General features: G+C 39.7%; 2 protein-coding genes across 6 annotated transcripts in view; both read left to right on the top strand.

The window, feature by feature from the left end:
• Nucleotides 1–1317: 1317 nt before the first annotated feature.
• On the top strand, nucleotides 1318–23052 carry csf1rb (colony stimulating factor 1 receptor, b). The gene is made up of 21 exons (XM_079172173.1): nucleotides 1318–1392; nucleotides 6510–6785; nucleotides 6965–7270; nucleotides 7373–7509; nucleotides 7584–7743; nucleotides 7833–8226; nucleotides 9864–9979; nucleotides 10915–11023; nucleotides 11568–11752; nucleotides 11856–11962; nucleotides 12525–12651; nucleotides 13434–13535; nucleotides 13616–13726; nucleotides 18054–18219; nucleotides 18409–18482; nucleotides 18575–18663; nucleotides 19188–19310; nucleotides 20998–21109; nucleotides 21932–22031; nucleotides 22184–22310; nucleotides 22396–23052. Exons 1-21 carry the CDS (start codon nucleotides 1335–1337, stop codon nucleotides 22570–22572), a joined length of 3156 nt encoding a protein of 1051 aa, XP_079028299.1. The 5' UTR covers nucleotides 1318–1334; the 3' UTR covers nucleotides 22573–23052.
• A 579-nt stretch (nucleotides 23053–23631) lies between these two features.
• tmprss15 (transmembrane serine protease 15) overlaps nucleotides 23632–27531 on the top strand; it is a 13904-nt gene continuing 10004 nt past the window's right edge. For 3 of the 5 annotated variants that reach the window (XM_079171024.1, XM_079171023.1, XM_079171020.1), the window contains exons 1-7: nucleotides 23634–23660; nucleotides 24024–24091; nucleotides 24187–24306; nucleotides 24394–24512; nucleotides 25450–25517; nucleotides 26576–26718; nucleotides 26789–26836. In XM_079171024.1, the coding sequence (XP_079027150.1) occupies nucleotides 24195–24306; nucleotides 24394–24512; nucleotides 25450–25517; nucleotides 26576–26718; nucleotides 26789–26836 (490 nt within the window). In that variant the 5' untranslated portion in view covers nucleotides 23634–23660; nucleotides 24024–24091; nucleotides 24187–24194. Of the gene's footprint in view, nucleotides 23661–24023; nucleotides 24092–24186; nucleotides 24307–24393; nucleotides 24513–25449; nucleotides 25518–26575; nucleotides 26719–26788; nucleotides 26837–27531 lie in introns of all 5 variants that reach the window. The other 2 variants (XM_079171021.1, XM_079171022.1) reach the window with 2 other exon arrangements.

The raw sequence follows: 27531 nt of genomic DNA, 5'->3' as shown, positions 1-27531 counted from the left end.
TATTGTACTTTTATAAACTACATCTTAGAGGTAGTTGTTGTACTTTTATAAACTACATCTTAGAGGTAGTTATTGTACTTTCATAAACTACATCTCAGAGGTAGTTATTGTACTTTTATAACCTACATCTTAGAGGTAGTTATTGTACTTTTATAAACTACATCTTAGAGGTAGTTATTGTACTTTTATATTCGACATCTTAGAGGTAGTTATTGTACTTTCATAAACTACACCTTAGAGGTAGTTATTGTACTTTTATATTCTACACCTTAGAGGTAGTTATTGTACTTTTATAAACTACATCTTAGAGGTAGTTATTGTACCTTTATATTCTACACCTTAGAGGTAGTTATTGTACTTTTATAAACTACATCTTAGAGGTAGTTATTGTACTTTATAAACTACATCTTAGAGGTAGTTATTGTACTTTTATAAACTACACCTTAGAGGTAGTTATTGTACTTTATAAACTACATCTCAGAGGTAGTTATTGTACTTTTATAAACTACATCTTAGAGGTAGTTATTTTACTTTTATATTCTACATCCTAGAGGTAGTTATTGTATTTTTATAAACTACATCTTAGAGGTAGTTATTGTACTTTTATAAACTACATCTTAGAGGTAGTTATTGTACTTTTATAAACTACATCTTAGAGGTAGTTATTGTACTTTTATATTCTACATCTTAGAGGTAGTTATTGTACTTTATAAACTACATCTTAGAGGTAGTTATTGTACTTTATAGACTACATCTTAGAGGTAGTTATTGTACTTTTATAAACTACATCTTAGAGGTAGTTATTGTACTTTTATAAACTACATCTTAGAGGTAGTTATTGTACTTTATAAACTACATCTTAGAGGTAGTTATTGTACTTTTATAAACTACACCTTAGAGGTAGTTATTGTACTTTTATAAACTTCATCGTAGAGGTAGTTATTGTACTTTTTAATATACTACGTCTCAGAGGTAGATGTGGTACTTTTTAATATACTACGTCTCAGAGGTAGATGTTGTACTTTTTAATATACTACGTCTCAGAGGTAGATGTGGTACTTTTTAATATACTACGTCTCAGAGGTAGATGTTGTACTTTTTAATATACTATGTCTCAGAGGTAGATGTTGTACTTTACACTGTACTACATCTTTTCATTCTCCTCCTGTCCAGTGAAAACCACGTATCTCCAGATATGTTGATGCTGCTTGGTGTGTGGGGGCGGGGCTTGATGGTAGAAGAGGGAGGAGCTTGGTGGGTGGCGTTATGTTGCTGAGAGGAAGTCGTCTCCTTCAGTTTGACTTGAAACAGTCTGAAGAACAACAGGGAGCGAGATGAAGGTCTATTCTCTGCTGCTGTCGATCGCCCTCAGCTGCTGCTGCTCTGCTGAAGGTCAGAAAACCAAACACTTTATCAACTGTTTATTACACATCTATTAATGATTTATTAATTATCTTCATAATGAAACATCACGCAACAATATGATTCATGGAGGGTTTAAATGTTCTAATATCGATGTATCTTAAACGTCCATTAATAAATACGTAACGTTAAACAATAACAGAAATCATCTGTTTGTGTAAACAAACATAAACTGCTGTCAGCTATAACTCTGTATCTTTAATATTAATAAATCACCATTTATAAACTTCTAATAACATTTTAACGCTCCTAGAATCCTCAATATTACCTCAATTGTTTTTACTGTAATAAACACTTAATGACTGTTTATTGAGGCCTATTAAATGTTAACTAGCAGATAATAACACTTCACACTACAAAATATTTATATTTGTCCACAAGTCATCGTCAGAGTGCAGATCAAGAGAGTAAAACAAACAAAGATCGTTACTATCATCATTATCATCATTATCATCATTAATATCATTATTATCATCATTATCATCATTATTATCATCATTAATATCATTAATATCATCATTATTATCATCATTAATATCATTAATATCATCATTATCATTCTGTAGATGTTAGGTTGCTTTATCAGCTGTTGGATGCAGAGAAGTATTTCAATGTTTGTGGAAACAAAAGTGAGGAAATAGTGATCAAAACAAATCAATAATCAGAAGTTTTCAATATTAGAGTTCTGAACATGTGACCTTCTGACATCTAAACATGTTTCAAAAATACTTTTAATATTTGTTTAAAAGTTGCTAACAAACATAATTAGATACACGACTACTACTTCTACCACTACTGCTACTACTACAACTACTACTTCTACGACTACTACTACAACTACTACTTCTACTACTACTGCTACTACTACAACTACAACTACTACTTCTACTACTACAACTACTACTTCTACCACTACTGCTACTACTACAACTACAACTACTACTTCTACTACTACAACTACTACTTCTACTACTACTTCTACGACTACTACTTCTACGACTTCTACAACTACAACTATAACTACTACTTCTACTTCTACTACTACTACCAGCCCCGCTACTACAACTGCTACTACTAGTTCAGTTACTATGACTACATCTACTACTAGTACTTATTGAAAGTCTACTACTACTAGTACTACAACTACTACTACACATGAGAGAGGGCAGTGGATGTAAATACATTGCCTTGGTAACCAGTTCCTTCACCACTCCCACCGTCGTCAACAAAGAAGAAGTGAGACGAGGAAGTGAGAGAAAGAGAGAGACCCTCACACACACACACACTCACACACACACACTCACACACACACACACACACACACACACACACACACACACACACACACACACACACACTCACACACACACACACACACACACACACACACACACACACACACACACACACATGGGATATAATGAGTGTGTCTTGTGGTCTCTGTTGAAAATGTGTTTCCTGACAAAACCTCCTAACTGGACTTTTAAAATGACGAAATTCTAGCAAACTATTATGAGAGAATCTGATGAAAAACTAACTAATCAATCACAAGGACGTCATATTATGATGTTGATAAACTAACTTATTGGTAAATTAATCGATATATTTAAATATATAAATTTAAATATTAGGGCTGGACAAGTTAACGTGTTATTGTTGCGTTAACGCATTAATTAACGGCGACAATTATTTTATCGCGCGTTAACGCAGTTTTTAAAAAAATCATATTTTGAAAGTCGTTGCTCACGGGCAGAGGTGGAGGAAGTCTTCAGACTACGTTGATGCAGCGCGTGGAGAAGTTTAGAGAAGCTAAAGACAAGCTAACAGATGCTACAGAGACAAGCTAACAGATGCTACAGAGACAAGCTAACAGATGCTACAGAGACAAGCTAACAGATGCTACAGCAACGTGGATAGCTACACACTACACGTTCACGTCTCGTTTGGTGTGAACGCACCTTTAGATCAACCAATGACGTCACGTATGAGCCTCAAGACGCACCGTCACCAGAAGAACACACGAGTTGTGTTAAAGGAGAGACGACAACAGCGACGCGTCACAACGAGCACCAGCTGCTGCTCTCACTGGAGACTACTGGACATCGCTGGGTGACCTTCATCACCTCTGAGTTACAGCATCATAGTGATGAAGAGGAGAACACAACACACACATTGTGATGAAACGTGTTGTTCATGTTGTTCATGTTCACACACTGAGCACAGAGAGAGACGAGAATCCTGCTGTTAACAACAACCGCATGAGTTTAACGTGTTTACACCAAATGTTGTTGACCTTTGACCTTTAGTTCATAGAGCAGCACTTTAACATACAAGAGACCAACACACTACTTTAGATTCATTATGAACTTTAACATCACAATGAGATTAATGTCACCTGGACCAGCTTCACCTGACCTGGACCATGTCACCTAGCTACAAGTCACCTGAACCAGCTTCATGTCACCTGGATGGGCTTAAAGCCACCTGGCCCATGAAACCAGGATTAACTTCAAGTCCCATGCATGTCATGAAACCTGGACCAGCTTCATGTCACCTGGACCAACTTGGACCAGATGACTTGAAGGTGAACCCAACCCAGATGATTTTTTCAGGTGATGTTCAGGTGGCGTTTATTAACTCAGGCCTCAGGACAAATGGTTCCTCTTCCTTTTAGTGTGAAACAGGCTTAAATAATAAAAACGTGGCTCCAGTGTTTGTCAACCATTGGCTGAGACACCTGTCAATCAAAGCAAACACACCATTAACTCTCTAGAACTCTTATGGACCTTTATTCTGAAAATCAGTGAACGCTGTAGGTGTCGAGTGAGAACTGAAGTTCTGACTTCAGTCATCTTCACTGCAGATGATCACCATGACAACCCGCCTGCTGCCATGACGATGGGCGCCGCCCAGTCACCCGTCCAATCGGTCAAGGCCCCGCCCCCCCAGCTGTCGGAGCTGGTCCAGGATCAGCAGCCGGACGCTCTGTGGAGGAAAGAGGTCCTGGATCTCCTCACACAGCTGGTCCTGGTCCAGAAAGAGGCCGCCAGGGGCCAGGTCCAGGTGGTGCAACTGCTCAGCACTCTGGGAACTCAGGTGGGTCTACTTTAGTTTAGTTTAAATTTAGATAAAGTTTCGTTAATCTCAGGTTTAGTTCATACCAGGTTTAGTTAAGGTTTAATCTGGTTTATCTCAGGTTTAGTTTAGATGAGGTTTAGTTAAGATTACTTTAGTTTTAGTTTAGATAACGTTTAGTCAATCTCAGGTTGCGATACGATTTAGTTTATCTCACATTTAGTTGAAGTTTAGAGAAGGTTTAGTCTAGTTTATCTTGGGTTTAGTATAGCCCAGGTTTAGTCTAGTTTCTCAGGTTTAGTTAGGACAATGTTTAGTGTAGTTTATCTCAGTTTTAGTACATCTCAGGTTTAGCTTTTTACCTCAGGTTTAGTTTAGATAATGTTTATTTTAATTTATCACAGGTTTACTTTAGATACGATTTTCTTCAGATTATCTCTGGTTTAATTGAGTTTATCTCAGGATTAGTTTAGATAAGGTTTAGTTTATCACAGGTTTACTTTAGTTGAGTTTAGATCAAGTTAGATAGGATTATTTTAGCTGTGTCCCATGTCAGATACATAAAGTCTGGATCCAGACTTAATACATCTGATCTAAAGAAATATTCTAATAATGAACCTGAACTTTTCCAAGATCACATATTTATTATCTCGACATCTAGTCCAATCCAGTTTAACTAATCTAACCTAAACTAATCTGTCCTCAGGGTTCACAGCAGATCCAGGATCTGCAGAACTCGGCTCGTCACCAGAGTCTGCTGGTTGAAAACCACCAAGCTTTACTTCTGCAGACGTCACGCATCGCCACCCATCTGCAGGAGATCACCAAGAAACCTGCTGCCAGCCAATGAGAGCCTCTGATCCTCCAACAGCAGCCAATGAGAGCCTCTGATCCTCCAACAGCAGCCAATGAGAGCCTCTGATCCTCCAACAGCAGCCAATGAGAGCCTCTGATCCTCCAACAGCAGCCAATGAGATCCAGCTAAACAGTTCACATCTAACCTTTTAATCAACACTACTTATTTACAGTATGCTGATCATTTAAACACATAAACACATTTATAATCATTTTTTCTCAGATCAAGAATGAGAGAATTGATTAATTATAGAAACACGTTTCATTAAATCAACAGCTTAAGTTGGAACTTCTTTTGTTGTGATTTCACTCGTATTTCCTGTTCTGTCTTTTAAAAAATAAATTCATGTTTTATCCTCCATCCAGTGGTTGTGTTTCTGTGTATTCAAGTATATTATATATCATTATTATTACTGTACTGTGTTCCTCACGGTTCTGTCCCGGGCCGATGTGGTTCTCTCTCTACATGCTTGGGCAGAAATGAGTCATTTTAAACATATCTTCTACCGTTATTATGGAGACGATATTCAGTTATACATTCAGTGTAAGGCTCGAAATGTTGAAGAAAATGCCTCCATGAAGAATTGGATGTCAGATCATTTTCTAGACCTGAAGTTCTTAATAAAGTTAATCAAACAAAAGCACTTAGTTAGGTTTAAGAACAACAACCTGGTTCGGCTTAAAGTCAGTAAACTAAGTATAACGTAAAGAACGTAACATCAAACACGTCATAAACATCACGAACTAAACCTCAAAATAATTCAACACCACTTAGGGACACTCAAATTATTCATGTTTTATTTATTATTATTATTAATATACTTTTTAGCTGCTAAATTGTCCAACAACTTCACCAGCTGGTCTCTGACCGTGTCTTTGTGCTGTAAAGTTGACCTGAACAGGAAGTCTAGTGGAGGTTCACCAGGAGAACCAATCAAATGCTTTTGTTCCAGAAGTCCGACTCTGTAAAACCTCCTCAAACTAAAGAGAGAAAGGTTTATCAGAGCCATAAACAACATCATAAGTGGGCGTGGTCATCGGAAGTGGGTGTGGTCATAACACGTGGGCGTGGTCACCACAGGTGGTCATGGTCATGTGGTATTTTTGTTTTGCTTCAGAGTTGCTGTTGAAGTGACTTTACTGTTTGTTTGTTCCAGACGATCCGGATCCTCCGTTGATCCGTCTGAACTCCGTCTTCCAGCCAAACCAAACCGAGGTTCTTCTGACCGCCGGCTCCGCCTTCAACTTCAGCTGTCATGGCACCGGTTCAGTCCATTGGGCCAGCACCGCGCTCACTCTCCTCTACTGGGACAAACTGCCGAACCCGATGAGGGTCGGGAAGTCAAGCCCCAGACACACTGGAACCTACCGCTGTGGGTACACCAACCAGGGCCTGAAACACCTGGACACCTGGATACACCTGTATTTCACCGGTAAAATCAGCTGAGGCCACACACTGTCAGAGTCATAGGGCTGGATCCAAACGAGTCCTCTTAGTCTTCAAAGTATTGAGCCGGAGTCAGATTTCATAGACTTGTCGCGACACGTTTTTTGTAGCATTCATCATCTGTTAAAAATGACCTCGGTATCCCACAATGCATCTCTCTCACAGACCCAGTTGACAGCTCCAGTGTGTTCGTCACACCTCGCCCCAGTTCTACTCGCAAGGAGGGCCAGGACTTCCTGGTCAGGTGTCTGCTCACCGACCCATCCGTCACCAACCTCAGCCTCCAATTGGCGGACAGCACAGGGGCCAAGGGGCGGGGCCTGCCCCGGGGCATGCATGTGACATTTGACCCCAAGAGAGGAGCCCTGATCCAAGACCTGCAGACAACGTTCAGTGGAGAATACGTTTGTTCCGGCTGGAAGGACGGAAAGCAATTCAGATCCGAACCTGTCAAGCTGCTGGTGGTCTCCAGTAAGACCTGTCTGTCTTCTGACGTCTGATTTACATTTCTACCTGTCTGTCCCCCGATGACCTGTCTGTCTACCTCGTATCTGTCTGCCTGTCTGTCTGCAGGGCTACGTCATCCTCCCTCCCTGTCCGTCAGTCAGCATCACTCGGTGCATCTGGAAGGAGAGACCTTTGAGGTCACCTGTCTGACCAGTAACCCCAACCACTTCTACAGCGTCACCTGGAACCACCCGAACACAAAGGTCAGACTGCTCATCTTCACGCATGACAGACTTTCTGTTTTGTTGTATTCATCGGATCTTTGGTTTCCTTCCAGACGCAGAACGTCACTACCAGCTCTCGCAACAGCAACCGCCTGTACATCAACAGCACTGTGAGGGTCTCACCTGTCAGTCAGACTCACGGTGGCACCTACACCTGTACCGCTGTCAATGAGGCGGGGGCCGCCACGGACACCACACAGCTCAGAGTTCTGGGTAAGAGAATCTATCAAATGAACCTATAAGCATAATGATGGACAGACTGAATATTAACTGTCTCTCCTCTTCATCGTCTTCCTCACCAGACCGTCCCTACCTGAGGATCTACCTGCAGCCGGTGCATCAAGCTAACGCTAATGCTAAGACCATAGAGGTCAATGAGAGCCTGGGTGCTAATGTTGGCAGCATGCTAATGGAGGTGCAAGGAGAGCTAGAAGCTAACGTTAGCAGCGGTACCCTGGAAGTGAATGGAAAAATAGTTGCTAACTTTAGCACCAATCAGCTGGATGTGAATGGAGCTAGAAGTGCTAACGTTAGCGGCGGTAGCACGGTGGAGGTCTACGAAGGTCGAGATGTGACGTTGACCTTTGTGATCGAAGCGTATCCTCCAATCAGGAGCCGGCGCTGGACAACGACGACACACGTCAATAATGACAACTATACGGTGTACCAGGAGCGCTACGCTGCTAACGGCTACAGGTTAGCATGCTAACAAACATACGCTAGCATTCTCACATTTCTAGACCTGCTGCACCACCATGAGGAGGTGCTGTTCATATGAAGGTCTATTGTTATAGGTTATTAGTTTTATAGATATATATTGTTGGTGTTGTTCATATGAAGGTCTATTGTTATAGGTTATTAGTTTTATACATATATATTGTTGGTGTTGTTCATATGAAGGTCTATTGTTATAGGTTAATAGTTTTATAGATATATATTGTTGGTGTTGTTCATATGAAGGTCTATTGTTATAGGTTATTAGTTTTATAGATATATATTGTTGGTGTTGTTCATATGAAGGTCTATTGTTATAGGTTAATAGTTTTATAGATATATATTGTTGGTGTTGTTCATATGAAGGTCTATTGTTATAGGTTAATAGTTTTATAGATATATATTGTTGGTGTTGTTCATATGAAGGTCTATTGTTATAGGTTAATAGTTTTATAGATATATATTGTTGGTGTTGTTCATATGAAGGTCTATTGTTATAGGTTAATAGTTTTATAGATATATATTGTTGGTGTTGTTCATATGAAGGTCTATTATTATAGGTTATTAGTTTTATAGATATATATTGTTGGTGTTGTTCATATGAAGGTCTATTGTTATAGGTTAATAGTTTTATAGATATATATTGTTGGTGTTGTTCATATGAAGGTCTATTGTTATAGGTTAATAGTTTTATAGATATATATTGTTGGTGTTGTTCATATGAAGGTCTATTGTTATAGGTTAATAGTTTTATAGATATATATTGTTGGTGTTGTTCATATGAAGGTCTATTGTTATAGGTTAATAGTTTTATAGATATATATTGTTGGTGTTGTTCATATGAAGGTCTATTGTTATAGGTTAATAGTTTTATAGATATATATTGTTGGTGTTGTTCATATGAAGGTCTATTATTATAGGTTATTAGTTTTATAGATATATATTGTTGGTGTTGTTCATATGAAGGTCTATTGTTATAGGTTAATAGTTTTATAGATATATATTGTTGGTGTTGTTCATATGAAGGTCTATTGTTATAGGTTAATAGTTTTATAGATATATATTGTTGGTGTTGTTCATATGAAGGTCTATTGTTATAGGTTAATAGTTTTATAGATATATATTGTTGGTGTTGTTCATATGAAGGTTTATTGTTATAGGTTAATAGTTTTATAGATATATATTGTTGGTGTTGTTCATATGAAGGTCTATTGTTATAGGTTAATAGTTTTATAGATATATATTGTTGGTGTTGTTCATATGAAGGTCTATTGTTATAGGGTTAATAGTTTTATAGATATATATTGTTGGTGTTGTTCATATGAAGGTCTATTGTTATAGGTTAATAGTTTTATAGATATATATTGTTGGTGTTGTTCATATGAAGGTCTATTGTTATAGGTTATTAGTTTTATAGATATATATTGTTGGTGTTGTTCATATGAAGGTCTATTGTTATAGGTTAATAGTTTTATAGATATATATTGTTGGTGTTGTTCATATGAAGGTCTATTGTTATAGGTTAATAGTTTTATAGATATATATTGTTGGTGTTGTTCATATGAAGGTCTATTGTTATAGGTTAATAGTTTTATAGATATATATTGTTGGTGTTGCAGGTCGGAGGCCAGCTTGCTGCTGCGGCGGGTTCGTCAGGAGGATCGAGGTCGATACTCGTTCCACTTTGTTAACTCGTTCTTCAACGGCACGAAGAACATCGACCTTCGAATCTACCGTAAGATGCCTTTCCTCCTCATCCTCATTCTCCTCTTCTTATTCTTCTTCCTCCTCCTCCTCTTCCTCCTTCTCCTCTTCTTCCTCGTCTTTCTCATCTTCTTCTTCTTCTTCTTCTTCCCTGATGCTGCAGCTTCCCCTTTTTCTTCTTGTGATTATCACATTTCTAAGCTTTGACGACCTGTAAATCAGTTATGTTTTCTTATTTTATCAGTAATCTTTACTTCCTGTTTTATTTTGTGTTTCTTAGCTGTCCTCTCGTCTCAGATCACTTCACTTCCTGTCTTTGTGTGTTTTCCCTCCACTGTGGTTGTCTGCCCCGCCCCCTTGATCCCACCTGTCTCATCACCTTCACCTGTCACAGTATTTAAACCCTGTGTTCGTCCTCTGTGTGAAGAGGTCCAGGGATGATTTCCTAGTGTCATGGTCCTGGTTTCTCTGATCTCACCTGATTTGCCTGTTCTTCTTGGGTTGACTGTGGCTCAGTGGTGGAGTGGGTCGTCCTTTTATCAGAGGATCGGTGGTTTGATCCCCGGCTCCATTAGTCCATGTCAATGTGTCCTTGAGCAAAACACTTTACCTTTAATTGCTCCTGTATGAATGTTAGTTAGTCCTGATGGACAGGTGTCACATTGATGGTAGCTCCTCCCACCAGTGTATGAATGAGTGAATGATGACGTGTAGTGTTAAAGAGCTTTGAGTGGTCAGAAGACTAGAAATAGGAAACACAAGTACAGTCTATTTACCATAGACCCGTGTACTGAAGTAAAGACTTCGGGGTCTTGTTGTCTGGGTCAGAACTATTGAGTTCTGTTTTCTCTGTTGAGTCGTATTAAATAAAGTCAACTTTTACTTTCTTTTATCAAGTTTTGTTCTTTATTTTAGATCTTTGCTGCTGTTTAAATCTTCTCATAAAACTGAAACATGTTCCTTCAGGTTCTCCTAAAGCCGTCATCAGTGTGCAGAACAACACTCTGACCTGCTCCAGCTCTGGATACCCGTTACCCACAATCCTCTGGTTCATCTGCCCCGGGGTCACCGACACGTACGTATATAAATGAACTGAATTACTGTCAGCACCCTCTACAGGTAGTTCATTACAGACAACATCCTGTGAAGCTCAGGTGTGTTGATTGATCCGTGTTAGAGACGAGAGCTTCTATCTCACACCTGTTCATCAAAATTATATATATATGTGTGTGTATATACACATATATGTGTATATATACACATATATATGTGTGTGTATATATACACATATGGTGTGAACAGGTGGGTTCTCAACAGAAATGTTGAACATCAAACATTTCATTTCCTGCATTCTAGAGTATTTATTCCCCAATTTATGGTGGAAATGTTCCGATTTATGTTAAGTTTCCATCATTAGTAATAATAATGTTAAAAATGAACCTCCTTGGTTGATGATCTTTATTAATGATAAAACTGTTACCTTTCATGAGGAACTCAAGATAAAACAAATCAGCATTAAATATGAAATCAAACCTCTGACGTTGTGGAGAATGAAAGAGAATAAAATAAATAAAACAAGATTAAGTTAACAAACAAACTGCCCTTCTCCTCGTCTGCAGGTGTGGAAACGTCACCGATCATCAGCTTCCTCCAGATGTTGTGAGGAACCAGGAAGTGAGGAACCAGGAAGTGAGGAACCAGGAAGTGAGGAACCAGCTGCCACTCCCTCGGTCAGCTGGTGATGTCACTGCTGAGTGCGTCGCCTCCAACATGATGGGAGAGTCTCGACAAGTCTTTAACCATCGTAGGTGTTTTATTATAAAAACCTTAAAGGTGACTCAACAAACATCGTCACTTAAGAGTTTTATCATCTTAACTCTTATTAAATAATGTTTCTGTGTTTTTAGGAGTTTTAAAAGATCAAAGGTTCTTCACTCCGGCTCTGATTGGAGCTCTGAGTGCAGCTGTGCTCCTCCTGCTGCTCCTATTGGTCGTCTCCTACAAGTGGAGACAGGTGTGTTTATTATAATAATAATAACTAATAATAATACATAAACGTATATTCCATGGACCAACACCACAGCTGGAGATAGCTTGTAATCAAACCTTTATTCAAACAAAACACATGAAGAAGAAATGCTGGTTTGGTTGATTAACTTTTCATTAAAACAACAATAACTTCTTGAGTGAAATAAGTTTGACTTAAATTACTAAATTATTGTTTTGGCTCAAATAGATTTGACTGAAAATGTTTAATATCTATAAGATTCAATCTAAAATAGCTGAGAATACTAAGAGACAACATTTTGACTAAAAGGATCAAAGATTCAAATTAAAAATAGAAACTACAACTAATAAGCATTTTCATATAAAGACTAAATCTAAATGAACAGTGGCTGAGACTTTGTTTTACTTTTAGAGACTTTATTTCTCTTTACAACCAAAACAAAGCAGCATTCATGCTAACTGTTAGCATGTCTCTCTGCTTCTTCAAATGTGAAACTCAACAACCAATACAGTGAATCAGAACGGCTCGGAACTTTGACTCATTACTAAAATGTTTCTTCTTCTCTCAGAAACCGAAATATGAGATCCGCTGGAAGATCATCGAGAGCACCGACGGGAACAACTACACCTTTATTGACCCTCTTCAGCTTCCGTACAACCAGGAATGGGAGTTTCCTCGAGACAAACTCCGCCTCGGTAACAAACGTTTAACATCTACCAAGTCATTTAACATCTAACAAGTCAGTTTAACATCTAACAAGTCAGTATAACATCTAACAAGTCAGTTTAACATCTAACAAGTCAGTATAACATCTAACAAGTCATTTAACATCTACCAAGTCATTTTAACATCTACCAAGTTAGTTTAACATCTAACAAGTCAGTTTAACATCTAACAAGTCAGTATAACATCTAACAAGTCAGTTTAACATCTAACAAGTCAGTATAACATCTAACAAGTCAGTATAACATCTAACAAGTCAGTTTAACATCTAACAAGTCAGTATAACATCTAACAAGTCATTTTAACATCTACCAAGTTAGTTTAACATCTAACAAGTCAGTTTAACATCTAACAAGTCATTTAACATCTAACAAGTCAGTATAACATCTAACAAGTCATTTAACATCTAACAAGTCAGTTTAACATCTAACAAGTCATTTAACATCTAACAAGTCAGTTTAACATCTAACAAGTCAGTTTAACATCTAACAAGTCAGTATAACATCTAACAAGTCAGTATAACATCTAACAAGTCAGTTTAACATCTAACAAGTCAGTTTAACATCTAACAAGTCAGTTTAACATCGAACAAGTCAGTTAGGAAGAAAATGAATCATCAAACGCTTGATAATCAATGTATCAATAGTCGTTCGATCTGACACGCTGGAGCTGAAGCTGTATTTCAAAATAAAAGTTAAGAGAGTTAAACTGCTATCGATAGTGGGGTTTATTTGTCCCCCTCTCTGTCTGTCAGGTGCTGTTGTGGGTTCGGGAGCGTTTGGGAAGGTCGTTGAGGCGACGGCGTACGGTCTGGGAACCGACGACGCCACACGGGTCGCCGTCAAGATGCTCAAACGTGAGTCTTCATCACCATCATCATCATCATCATCATCGTCGTTGTTCTTGTGATTCACGTTTCTTATGTTTCGTGAACAGCGAGCGCTCACTCAGAGGAACGTGACGCTCTGATGTCGGAGCTCAAGATCCTCGGCCATCTTGGTTACCATGACAACATCGTCAACCTATTGGGAGCCTGCACTCGAGGAGGTGATGCAATGACTGTATATAGTATATATATATTACTGCTGGGCAAGTTAACGCGTTATTATCACATTAATTAATTAACGCAGACAATTATTTTATCGCGCGTTAACGCATGTTTTTTAAATTATTATTTTGAAAGTCGTTGCTCACTGGCAGAGGTGGAGGAAGTCTTCAGACTACGTTGATGCAGCGCGTGGAGAAGTTTAGAGAAACTAAAGACAAGCTAACAGATGCTACAGAGACAAGCTAACAGTTGCTACAGAGACAAGCTAACAGTTGCTACAGAGACAAGCTAACAGATGCTACAGAGACAAGCTAACAGATGCTACAGAGACAAGCTAACAGATGCTACAGAGACAAGCTAACAGATGCTACAGCAACGTGGATAGCTACACACTACACGTTCACGTCTCGTTTGGTGTGAACGCACCTTTAGATCAACCAATGACGTCACGTATGAGCCTCAAGACGCACCGTCACCAGAAGAACACACGAGTTGTATTAAAGGAGAGACGACAACAGCGACGCGTCACAACGAGCACCAGCTGCTGCTCTCACTGAGACTACTGGACATCGCTGGGTGACCTTCATCACCTCTGAGTTACAGCATCATAGTGATGAAGAGGAGAACACACAACACACACATTGTGATGAAACGTGTTGTTCGTGTTGTTCATGTTCACACACTGAGCACAGAGAGTGAAGAGAATCCTGCTGTTAACAACAACCGCATGAGTTTAACGTGTTTACACCAAATGTTATTGACCTTTGACCTTTAGTTCATAGAGCAGCACTTTAACATACAAGAGACCAACACACTACTTTAGATTCATTATGAACTTTAACATAACAATGAGATTAATCGCAATTAAACATTTTAATCGTTTCCCAGCACTAATATATATATAAATATATTATAGGGATAAATCGTCTTTCTGTCCTCATGTCCTATGTCCTCTGTTCTCTGTCCTCATGTCCTCTGTCCTATGTCCTCTGTCCTCATGTTCTATGTCCTCATGTCCTCTGTCCTCATGTTCTATGTCCTCTGTCCTCATGTTCTATGTCCTCATGTCCTCTGTCCTCATGTCCTCATGTCCTCTGTCCTCATGTTCTATGTCCTCATGTCCTCTGTCCTCATGTCCTCTGTCCTCATGTTCTATGTCCTCATGTCCTCTGTCCTCATGTTCTATGTCCTCATGTCCTCTGTCCTCATGTCCTCTGTTCTCATGTCCTATGTTCTCTGTCCTCATGTCCTCTGTCCTGATGTCCTCATGTCCTCTGTCCTCTGGTCCTCATGTCCTCTGTCCTCATGTCCTCTGTCCTCATGTCCTCATGTCCTCATGTCCTCTGTCCTCATGTTCTATGTCCTCATGTCCTCTGTCCTCATGTTCTATGTCCTCTTGTCCTCTGTCCTCATGTCCTCATGTCCTATGTTCTCTGTCCTCATGTCCTCTGTCCTGATGTCCTCATGCCCTCTGTCCTCATGTCCTCATGTCCTCTGTCCTGATGTCCTCTGTCCTCATGTCCTCTGTCCTATGTCCTCTGTCCTCATGTCCTGATGTCCTCATGTCCTATGTCCTCTGTCCTGATGTCCTTTGTCCTCTGTCCTCATGTCCTCTGTCCTGATGTCCTCATGTCCTCATATCCTCTGTCCTCATGTCCTCTGTCCTGATGTCCTTTGTCATCTGTCCTGATGTCCTTTGTCCTCATGTCCTCTGTCCTCATGTCCTCATGTCCTCTGTCCTGATGTCCTTTGTCCTCATGTCCTCTGTCCTCATGTCCTATGTCCTCATGTCCTCTGTCCTCTTGTCCTCTGTCCTGATGTCCTTTGTCCTCATGTCCTCTGTCCTCATGTCCTCATGTCCTCTGTCCTCATGTCCTCATGTCCTCTGTCCTGATGTCCTTTGTCCTCATGTCCTCTGTCCTCATGTCCTCATGTCCTCTGTCCTCATGTCCTCTGTCCTCATGTTCTATGTCCTCATGTCCTCTGTCCTCATGTCCTCTGTCCTCATGTCCTATGTTCTCATGTCCTCATGTCCTCTGTCCTGATGTCCTCATGTCCTCTGTCCTCATGTCCTCTGTCCTGATGTCCTCATGTCCTATGTCCTCTGTCCTGATGTCCTCTGTCCTCATGTCCTATGTCCTCATGTCCTCATGTACTCTGTCCTCATGTCCTATGTCCTCATGTCCTCTGTCCTCTTGTCCTCATGTCCTCTGTCCTGATGTCCTTTGTCCTCATGTCCTCTGTCCTCATGTCCTCTGTCCTGATGTCCTTTGTCCTCATGTCCTCTGTCCTCATGTCCTCATGTCCTCTGTCCTGATGTCCTTTGTCCTCATGTCCTCTGTCCTCATGTCCTCTGTCCTGATGTCCTCATGTCCTCATGTCCTATGTCCTCTGTCCTGATGTCCTCTGTCCTCATGTCCTCTGTCCTCATGTCCTCTGTCCTCATGTCCTCATGTCCTCATGTCCTATGTCCTCTGTCCTGATGTCCTTTGTTCTCTGTCCTCATGTCCTCTGTCCTGATGTCCTCATGTCCTCATATCCTCTGTCCTCATGTCCTCTGTCCTGATGTCCTTTGTCCTCTGTCCTGATGTCCTTTGTCCTCATGTCCTCTGTCCTCATGTCCTCTGTCCTCATGTCCTCATGTCCTCTGTCCTGATGTCCTTTGTCCTCATGTCCTCTGTCCTCATGTCCTCTGTCCTCATGTCCTATGTCCTCATGTCCTCTGTCCTCTTGTCCTCATGTCCTCTGTCCTGATGTCCTTTGTCCTCATGTCCTCTGTCCTCATGTCCTCATGTCCTCTGTCCTCATGTCCTCATGTCCTCTGTCCGGATGTCCTTTGTCCTCATGTCCTCTGACCTCATGTCCTATGTCCTCTGTCCTGATGTCCTTTGTCCTCTGTCCTCATGTCCTCTGTCCTGATGTCCTCATGTCCTCATATCCTCTGTCCTCTGTCCTGATGTCCTTTGTCCTCTGTCCTGATGTCCTTTGTCCTCATGTCCTCTGTCCTCATGTCCTCATGTCCTCATGTCCTCATGTCCTCTGTCCTCATGTCCTTTGTCCTCATGTCCTCTGTCCTCATGTCCTCTGTCCTGATGTCCTTTGTCCTCATGTCCTCTGTCCTCATGTCCTCATGTCCTCTGTCCTCATGTCCTCATGTCCTCTGTCCTGATGTCCTCATGTCCTCTGTCCTCATGTCCTCATGTCCTCTGTCCTCATGTCCTCTGTCCTCATGTCCTCATGTCCTCTGTCCTGATGTCCTTTGTCCTCATGTCCTCATGTCCTCTGTCCTCATGTCCTCTGTCCTGATGTCCTCATGTCCTATGTCCTCTGTCCTGATGTCCTCTGTCCTCATGTCCTATGTCCTCATGTCCTATGTCCTCATGTCCTCTGTCCTCATGTCCTCTGTCCTCATGTCCTCATGTCCTCTGTCCTCATGTCCTTTGTCCTCATGTCCTCTGTCCTCATGTCCTCTGTCCTCATGTCCTCATGTCCTCATGTCCTATGTCCTCATGTCCTCATGTCCTCATGTCCTCTGTCCTGATGTCCTTTGTCCTCTGTCCTCATGTCCTCATGTCCTCTGTCCTCATGTCCTCATGTCCTCTGTCCTGATGTCCTTTGTCCTCATGTCCTCTGTCCTGATGTCCTTTGTCCTCATGTCCTCTGTCCTCATGTCCTCTGTCCTGATGTCCTCATGTCCTATGTCCTCTGTCCTGATGTCCTCTGTCCTCATGTCCTATGTCCTCATGTCCTATGTCCTCATGTCCTCATGTCCTCTGTCCTCATGTCCTCTGTCCTCATGTCCTCTGTCCTGATGTCCTTTGTCCTCATGTCCTCTGTCCTCATGTCCTCTGTCCTGATGTCCTTTGTCCTCATGTCCTCTGTCCTCATGTCCTCTGTCCTGATGTCCTCATGTCCTCATGTCCTATGTCCTCATGTCCTATGTCCTTTGTCCTCATGTCCTCTGTCCTCATGTCCTCATGTCCTCTGTCCTGATGTCCTTTGTCCTCATGTCCTCTGTCCTCATGTCCTCATGTCCTCTGTCCTCATGTCCTTTGTCCTCATGTCCTCTGTCCTCATGTCCTATGTCCTCTGTCCTCATGTCCTCTGTCCTCATGTCCTCATGTCCTCTGTCCTGATGTCCTCTGTCCTCATGTCCTATGTCCTCATGTCCTCATGTCCTCTGTCCTCATGTCCTCATGTCCTCATGTCCTCTGTCCTGATGTCCTCTGTCCTCATGTCCTCATGTCCTCTGTCCTGATGTCCTCTGTCCTCATGTCCTCTGTCCTCATGTCCTATGTCCTCTGTCCTCATGTCCTCCCCCCTCAGGTCCCATGTTGATGATCACAGAGTACTGTAGCCATGGCGACTTGCTCAACTTCCTGCGAGCCCGCGCTGAGGGTTTTATGGCGTCGGCGGTCAGTGAGGATGAAGAGGAAGAGGAGGGGGAGGTCCTCTATAAGAACACGACCAATCAGAACCCTCGACTCAGGAGGTCTGAACCTTTTAAGTTCATTAAACGTTAAATTAATATTATTATCTTTAAATGTTTGTCTCGTTCCATTATTCTGTGTAACCACGTGGACCTTTACTTTGATGTGTGTGTGTGTGTGTGTGTGTGTGTGTGTGTGTGTGTGTGTGTGTGTGTGTGTGTGTGTGTGTGTGTGTGTGTGTGTGTGTGTAGTGACAGTGGGATCTCCTGCTGTTCAGAGTATCTGGAGATGCAGCCGGTTCAGAGTCCAGGACAAACACACCTGGGTAACAATCTGCACTCACCTGAAGAGTTTGTCTCTGCTGTCAAACCTGTCTGACTGTCTGTCTGTCTGTCTGTCTGTCTGTCTGTCTCTCAGGTGTGCAGACAGACAGCATTTCTGTCGGTGACCTCATGAGGTTTTGCTACCAGGTGGCTCAAGGTCTGGACTTCCTGTCCACCAGGAATGTAAGAACACAGACACACACGTTTGTCTTTCTGGTCTTGTGAGGACCATCAACATAAAGTGACTAAATGTCCTCACTACTATGGTTTAACACTGACATTGGTCCTAAAAATAAACGGCAGTATATTATCAGTATCATTGCAATCAGCAGTAAAACCTTCCTAAATGTGTCTATCTGTCTGTCTCTCTGTCTGTCTCCCCGTCTCTCTGTCTGTCTCCCTGTCTCCCTGTCTCCCTGTCTGTCTGTCTGTCTGTCTCCCCGTCTCTCTGTCTGTCTCCCTGTCTGTCTCCCCGTCTCTCTGTCTGTCTCCCTGTCTCCCTGTCTGTCTGTCTGTCTGTCTCCCTGTCTCTCTGTCTGTCTGTCTGTCTGTCTGTCTGTCTGTCTGTCTGTCTCCCTGTCTCTCTGTCTGTCTCCCTGTCTGTCTCCCTGTCTCCCTGTCTGTCTGTCTGTCTGTCTGTCTGTCTGTCTGTCTCTCTGTCTGTCTCTCTGTCTGTCTCTCTGTCTGTCTCCCTGTCTGTCTGACAGTGTATCCACAGAGACGTAGCAGCCAGAAACGTCCTCCTGACTGATCGTCGTGTTGCAAAGATCTGTGACTTCGGTTTGGCTCGAGACATCCGCAACGACGACAGCTACATCGTTCAGGGAAACGTGAGTTTAAAACCTTTTAATCCCGAACGAGCCCCATTTGGGGTTCCAGCGAGAGAGTTTAGCGAAGAGAGTGTCGTAAAATATACTTTTCAGAAACGACTATAATGAATATCACACATGTTATATACCCACTGAACGGAGAGATTCTGGGAAAAAATACCAAAAAAGCCATTTTACTCACTCCAAACACAATTATACACAAACAAATAATCAACTACAAGTTGTGCCACAATATCACATATTTTCAGCAAGCTACGGCGAGCTTCGCACTCCGCTACCAGATATCATCACAAAACTCACGGCTATCACGGCCGACCGATACATCGGAGAGCAAGAGGATTCCACACACAATCTGGAGATATCTTCAGAATTTCTCTCAGTGAAACCATTAGAACCATACAGCCAACAAACCATCGCAAACAATCATATCGCTTCTCACCGTGAGCTGATTTTCGTGAAAAAAACGGACAAAATCCCCGTAGAAATCCGTGCAGCCATGTGCCTGCTGTCTGTCCGATGTGTTTCTAAAGTTTTCCATGACAAAATGGTGGTCAATCTACCTCGCTGGACGAAGGGGTTGTGATTTTTACTTTTCGACGAATTGATTTTACGCTCGAGGTGGCGCGGCGAATTTTAGATTTTTTAGTGGCAAAAGATTCTGTCTATCAATTCCAATCGCCTCCCTGAGTCATTTCCTCATCCAACGTGGTGTCACATGCTGAAATTGGCCAATCATAGGCTTTTGTAAGCTCCAATACACACACTGAGAGAGACGGAAAAATCTCTGGAGGAGACTTCAATCAGGCCCTGAGAGGTCAAAATGGGTCAAAATGATGCCAAACTGCTGTATTTGGATAGATTGAACACTATTAGTCATAAAACAAGTGAAATATATAGTTATATAGTATATAAAATTAGAATGGCACAGCTGGAACAGCTGATTCCAAAATGAGAATTTGGCTTGACCTCCCCTAAACTCTCCGTACTGAAACCTCTATAACTTTGGCCTGCTTCACTTTATCAAAGCCACATTTTTTTTGTTTAGACTACTGACATGTGCTATGATTTGGGAGAGTTTTAGGTGTACTGCTGCATTATTTCAAAGACAAACAAACAATAAAAGTGCTTTTTTTTCAGGCGAACCTGAAACGTTTTCATTTGAGCTGTGTGTCATCTTCATTTGGTATTAACCAGTAACATATACACTGATATTTACACATCTGAGCAAATCTCACAAGTGTTTCTGTTATTATAACATCACAATTATCAAAATAGACCTTGTAGTTAGAGAGATACACTCTTTTGAGTATGGGTATGCAATTTTCGAGCAGAGGCCTAAAAATAGGCTTAAGGATTAAAAGAAACACAACAGCTACATCGTTCAGGGAAACGTTAGTTTAAACATCTTTAATCTAAAGAAACACGACGGCTACATCGTTCATGGAAACGTTAGTTTAAACATTTAAGCATCTTTAATCTAAAGAAACACGACGGCTACATCGTTCATGGAAACGTTAGTTTAAACATTTAAACATCTTTAATCTAAAGAAACACGACAGCTACATCGTTCAGGGAAACATAAATAAAACTGCTGTTTTTGTGACAGTATTTTATAAAGAAAAGGTGAAGCAGACTGGTTTCAACTCTGACTTTTATTGTGACATCTTCCTGTGTTTTATTTTGACAGGCCCGTCTCCCCGTTAAGTGGATGGCTCCAGAAAGCATCTTTCAGTGTGTTTACACCGTCCAAAGTGACGTCTGGTCCTACGGAGTCTTACTGTGGGAGACTTTCTCTCTGGGTAACACTTCATCAACCAAAGTATTGATTATTTACTGTGACAAACACTCGTGGTCTATAAAGTACATACTAAGCATGGACACTATAAAGTACATACTAAGCATGGACACTATAAAGTACATACTAAGCATGGACACTATAAAGTACATACTAAGCATGGACACTATAAAGTACTTAGTCTCTAATTTATAGTCTCTATACTTTAGGTGTAGTTTGTAGTGTACATACTTACTAAGTATAGACACCATGAATTCAAGACTTTTAACTGCACACTAAGTATAGACACTATGAAGTACACACTAAATTTGGAAACTATGACGTACGTTCATTACCCGCACGTCAATACATACAACCTTTTTATTTTTGAGTGCTTTCTAAGTATAGACAGTATGAAGTAAACACTATAGTGTTTACTAGTGTGTACTTTATAGTTTGTACTTAATGGTTTCTATACTTAAAGTAAACACTATAGTGACTAGTGTGTGCTTCATAGTTTGTACTGTTTGTACTTAATGTCTGTACTTTATGATGTACATACTCAGTGTGTACTTTATGATGTCCATACTTAGTGTGTACTTTATGATGTCCATACTTAGTGTGTACTTTATGGTGTCCATACTTAGTGTGTACTTTATAGTTTGTACATAATGGTGTCCATACTTAGTGTGTACTTCATGCTATCCATACTTAGTGTGTACTTTATGATGTCCATACTTAAAGTATACTATAAAGAACACACAATGTGAGGACACTACAGAGTGTGAAACTCTGTGATTGGATGACAGCGATGCTCACCTGTGACTGTGTGTGTCTACCTGTTCAGGTAAGAGTCCGTACCCAAACATCGCCGTGGATACCAACTTCTACAAGATGATCCAAGATGGCCGCCACATGGACAAGCCAGACTTCGCTCCAGCAGAGATGTGAGCAGATGGACATTTAGTTTAATAAAGTTATTTTGAATGTATTGACCATATATATATGTGTGTGTGTATGTGTGCATATATATATATATATATACAATACATATATATATATATATATATATATATATATATATATTTTGTCCTCTCAGGTATCAGCTGATGATGCTCTGCTGGAGTTTGGAGCCCACTGACAGACCGACCTTTAAAACGATTGGTCAGCTCATTAACAGGCTCCTCCCCTCCACCAATGACACGTCGCCACATCACAGGGACCAGGTGAGACACCCGAGTTTGTAACTGTACCCTCAGCCTCGTCTGGCAGGCTTCAGGTGCCTGAACATCTCGTCTCTCTTTTCCACAGTCGACGTACAAAAACATCAATGAGTGTAGAGAAGAAGAGGAGGAAGAGGAGGAGGTCAGAGGAGGAAACGACACACTGAAGAGAGGTGACGATGATGATGAGGAGGAGGAGGAGGAGGAGGAGGAGGAGGAGAAGGAGAAGGAGCCGAAGATGAACAACATCTACCAGCTCTCCTGATCCTGTGTTCAAAATAAAAAACTTTATTGACAGATTCAGAGTGAACATATTGGTCTGGATCACGTTGGTCTGGATCACGTTGGTCTGGATCACGTTGGTCTGGATCACTTTGGTCTGGATGACGTTGGTCTGGATCACTTTGGTCTGGATCACGTTGGTCTGGATCACGTTGGTCTGGATCACGTTGGTCTGGATCACTTTGGTCTGGATCACGTTGGTCTGGATCACGTTGGTCTGGATCACGTTGGTCTGGATCACTTTGGTCTGGATCACGTTGGTCTGGATCACGTTGGTCTGGATCACGTTGGTCTGGATCACTTTATTCTAATGATTTTGATGTAATAATAATTCTTTTTTTTTTAATAACATTTGATCATTTTCTTTTTGTTTTAACAGACTTTCTCTGAGATTGATTAAAACTATAATTGTAATATTTTGTATTTGTATTTAATGTCTTCAAATAAAATCACACTAACAGCAGATTGTTTAGTTTTTTATACCTGGATGTAGCTGAAGGATTCATGACATCACAACATATTTATACATTAATAGATTATTTATTTTCAATAAGGGAGGAAGAGAAATTTAAGTTTATAAATAATAATTAATAATCAGAATCAGAACAGTTTATTGCCATGGTATGACAGGAGGTGCATAACATTTAACAATCAACAAAATGTAATAATAATGTATTATAATAATAATACATACTAATATAGTAATGTGCTACATAAACATGTAATCATGATGCATTATTATTAATAGTAATGTGTAATAATGAAAGAATATATATATATATATATATATATATTCTTTCATTATACTATATATATATATATATATATAGTATAATGAAGGAATTTATATATATATATATATATATATAAGGAAGGAAGGAAGGAATTTATATATATATATAAATTCCTTCATTATACTATATATATATATATATATATATAGTATAATGAGGGCCGACCTGTCAGGTGCGTTTAGGGGGCGGAGCCTCATGAAGTAGATTACCTGACAGGTTTACTGCTGCTGGACTTCACTCTGATAAAGAAGAAACACAACAGGAAGTATTCATGAAGGTAAAGCTCGTTAATGTCACATTATTCATGTTTAAACATTTTATAAGTTATTGTGATTTAAAAGAAAGTATAAAGGATTCATTTATTAACTGAGATCATTTATAATTTACAGTATGCATTTAAATAAACACGTTATATTATTATAATCAATAACTTATTAATATAATTATTATGAACTTAATATCTTTAATGTGTTTAAATATTCAAAATAATGAGTTTTTATTTGTTGTTTCAGTATCTTAAAGGTTTTATATTTTGTATTAATAGTGTATCAGCAGTTCTTCTCCTCTGACTGTCAAACATTATTAATGATTATCATTGTTATCGTCATTATTATCTGCTGTATTGATTGTGAGCCATTAGTCATCTTCAGCTCAATAAAAGACGATCAGTCGTTAACAGGTGAACTAAGTCTGTGGCAGGACACACAGGTGAGTCTGATTCTTCATGTTAACAAGAAGCTGAAGATTGATTGATTGATATATTGATTGATTGATATATTGATTGATTGATATATTCATTACAGTTGTCAGTATGAAGCGAGCTCTGTCGTCTCTGGAGTTTCTCCTCTCCGTCGTGTCTTTACTTCTTCTCACCTGTTGTGTCGGACTGATTGTAGTTTCATTTATCAGCCTGAAGACTGAAGGTAAACATGGTTTTAATGATCTTTAATAACTGATCAGGTGTCAGAAGATATTATTGATCACTGTGTTGCTGCTGTTTATGTGTTGAGGTGAAGCAACAGTGCTCAGCGGTCGGATGTCGATCATAGAAGGAGCTGTTTTTTCTGAAGAGCTGAAGAACTCCAGCAGTCTGCAGTTTAAATCTTTGGCTTACGACGTCCAACAGATGGTGAGATCAAGGGCTTTTATTTTGAAAATAACAGGTAGGTAACATCAAGCAAATGCTTACATCATCAGCTTTTATTGTGAAAGACAGCAAAGGGAGAGGGTTAGTATTGATCATTGCATGCATGCGTAATCATTTGACATTAATAAGTACACACTAAGTACACGCTGAGTATAGCCAAGTACACAACAGGTATAGACAATATGAAATACACTCTAAAAGTACACATTAAATGAAGACACTATAAAATACACACTAAATATAGACACTATATAGTACACGTTAAGTGTAGACACTAGGAAATACACATTAAGTATATATACTATAAAGTACCCACCAAAATAGGCAGTCTAAAGTACACACTAAGTATAGAAAATAGAAAGGACACACTAAGTAGAGACACTATAAAATACACACCAATATAGACACTATAAAGTACACAATAGGTATATACACTATAAAGTATGCACCAATATAGTAACTATAAAATAGACACGATAAAGTGTGTACTTTATCGTGTCTATTTTATAGTGATATACTACGTATATACACTATAAAGTAGACACTAAGTATAGACACTATAAAGTACACACCAATACATACACTATAAAGTACACACCAATACATACACTATAAAGTACACACCAATACATACACTATAAAGTACACACCAAGTATATACACTATAAAGTATGCACCAAGTATATACACTATAAAGTACACACCAAGTATATACACTATAAAGTACACACCAAGTATATACACTGTAAAGTATTATAGTGTCGGCCATAGAGGTCACCGGTGTTAGCTTTAACAGGTAACTGTGTTCACTGATGACGTCAGGTGTCAGTGACATCATATATGTGAATGATGTCATAATCTGTCTTTGAGTTCTTTGTTAAATCACCTGATCTCAGTTTGTCTTCTGATTGGTCGACAGGTATCGGAGGTGTTCGGTCACAGTGAGATCGGACTGGAGTTCAAGTCGTGTCACGTTTTATACTTCAGGTCAGATATTTATATATATGTTATATATATGTTATATATATATATTAGTGCTGGGCAAGTTAACGCGTTATTTTCGCATTAACGCATTAATTAATTAACGCCGACGATTATTTGATCGCGCGTTAACGCATTTTTTTTAATTATTATTTTGAAAGTGCCTTGCTCACTGGCAGCGGTGGAGGAAGTCTTCAGACTACGTTGATGCAGCGCGTGGAGAAGTTTAGAGAAACTAAAGCAACACAAGCTAACAGATGCTACAGAGACAAGCTAACAGATGCTACAGAGACAAGCTAACAGATGCTACAGAGACAAGCTAACAGATGCTACAGAGCAGTGGAGACACGCTGCAGGTTGGTGTTGTGAAGATGTCGGTCTGAGGAACGTCCTCAAGACGCGTTCAGGTCTCGTTTGGTGTGAACGCACCTTTAGATCAACCAATGACGTCACGTATGAGCCTCAAGACGCACCGTCACCAGAAGAACACACGAGTTGTGTTAAAGGAGAGACGACAACAGCGACGCGTCACAACGAGCACCAGCTGCTGCTCTCACTGAGACTACTGGACATCGCTGGGTGACCTTCATCACCTCTGAGTTACAGCATCATAGTGATGAAGAGGAGAACACACAACACACACATTGTGATGAAACGTGCACGGAACATTTTATTCATGTTGCACAGCAGTGAACGTTTCAAATAAAGTCAGCACACTGAGTGTGCAAGAAATATAACTGCTACTGTGTGAAGGGAATACCGTTAACCCTAACGTTATTGACCTTTTGTTCATATAGCAGTACTTTTAAAATAAAAGTGTGCAATACACTACTTTTGAATTAATTATTGAACTTTGCCATAACAATGCGATTAATCTCGATTAAAAATTGTAATCGTTGCCCAACACTAATATATTTATATCTATATATATATATATATATATATAATATAGGTATAGTGATCATACAGGCAAACAGATGATGATTCTGACAGATTAAATCAAATTAAAGTTTGGATATATTGATCAGCTGATGTTTCAATATTTATTGATTGTTTTTCCTCAGCCGGGGCAGTGTGGTGGTGAACTTTGACCTTTGGTTCAATCAGCTGATCGATGTGAAGGAGACGGAGCAGCAGCTGGGGGCGGGGCTTCAGGAGGGCGGGGCTAACGGATTGGTGATCGATAGAAACAGCATTCAGATCACAGGTGAGTAAGGTCATTGTGAGGTCAGATTAGATCATATTATAAGTTTTTTTACTCATATTTATTCCTTCAGAGAAACAAGACGAGACAACAGCTGCTCCGACATGTATCACACCAACTGGCGAGTAAATCTATTTAAACTTTCTTTAAACTCTATTTAAACTCTATCAAATTTTATTTAAACTGTTTTTAAATTTTTTACTAACTCTATTAAAATTATCTTCATAATAATCTTGAAACTTTTAACAAATGTCTCTTTGAACTAACTTTAAATGTCTCTTTGAACTAACTTTAATAAATATCTCTTTGAACTAACTTTAAATATCTCTTTGAACTAACTTTAAATATCTCTTTGAACTAACTTTAAATGTCTCTTTGAACTAACTTTAAATGTCTCTTTGAACTAACTTTAAATGTCTCTTTGAACTAACTTTAATAAATATCTCTTTGAACTAACTTTAAATATCTCTTTGAACTAACTTTAAATGTCTCTTTGAACTAACTTTAATAAATATCTCTTTGAACTAACTTTAAATATCTCTTTGAACTAACTTTAAATGTCTCTTTGAACTAACTTTAAATATCTCTTTGAACTAACTTTAAATATCTCTTTGAACTAACTTTAAATGTCTCTTTGAACTAACTTTAAATATCTCTTTGAACTAACTTTAAATATCTCTTTGAACTAACTTTAAAGGTTCTTTAAACTCTTTAAACTTTCTTTGGACTAGATTTGAACTCCTAAAAACTTTACCTGAACTTGCTTTGCTCTCTAATGAAATTATGTTAGCAGTCTTTTAAAATGATGTTGGTTCT

The sequence above is a fragment of the Pholis gunnellus genome (assembly GCF_910591455.1).
Source record: "Pholis gunnellus genome assembly, chromosome: 13".
Taxonomy (NCBI): domain Eukaryota; kingdom Metazoa; phylum Chordata; class Actinopteri; order Perciformes; family Pholidae; genus Pholis; species Pholis gunnellus.
This window is presented reverse-complemented; position numbering and strand designations above follow the sequence as displayed.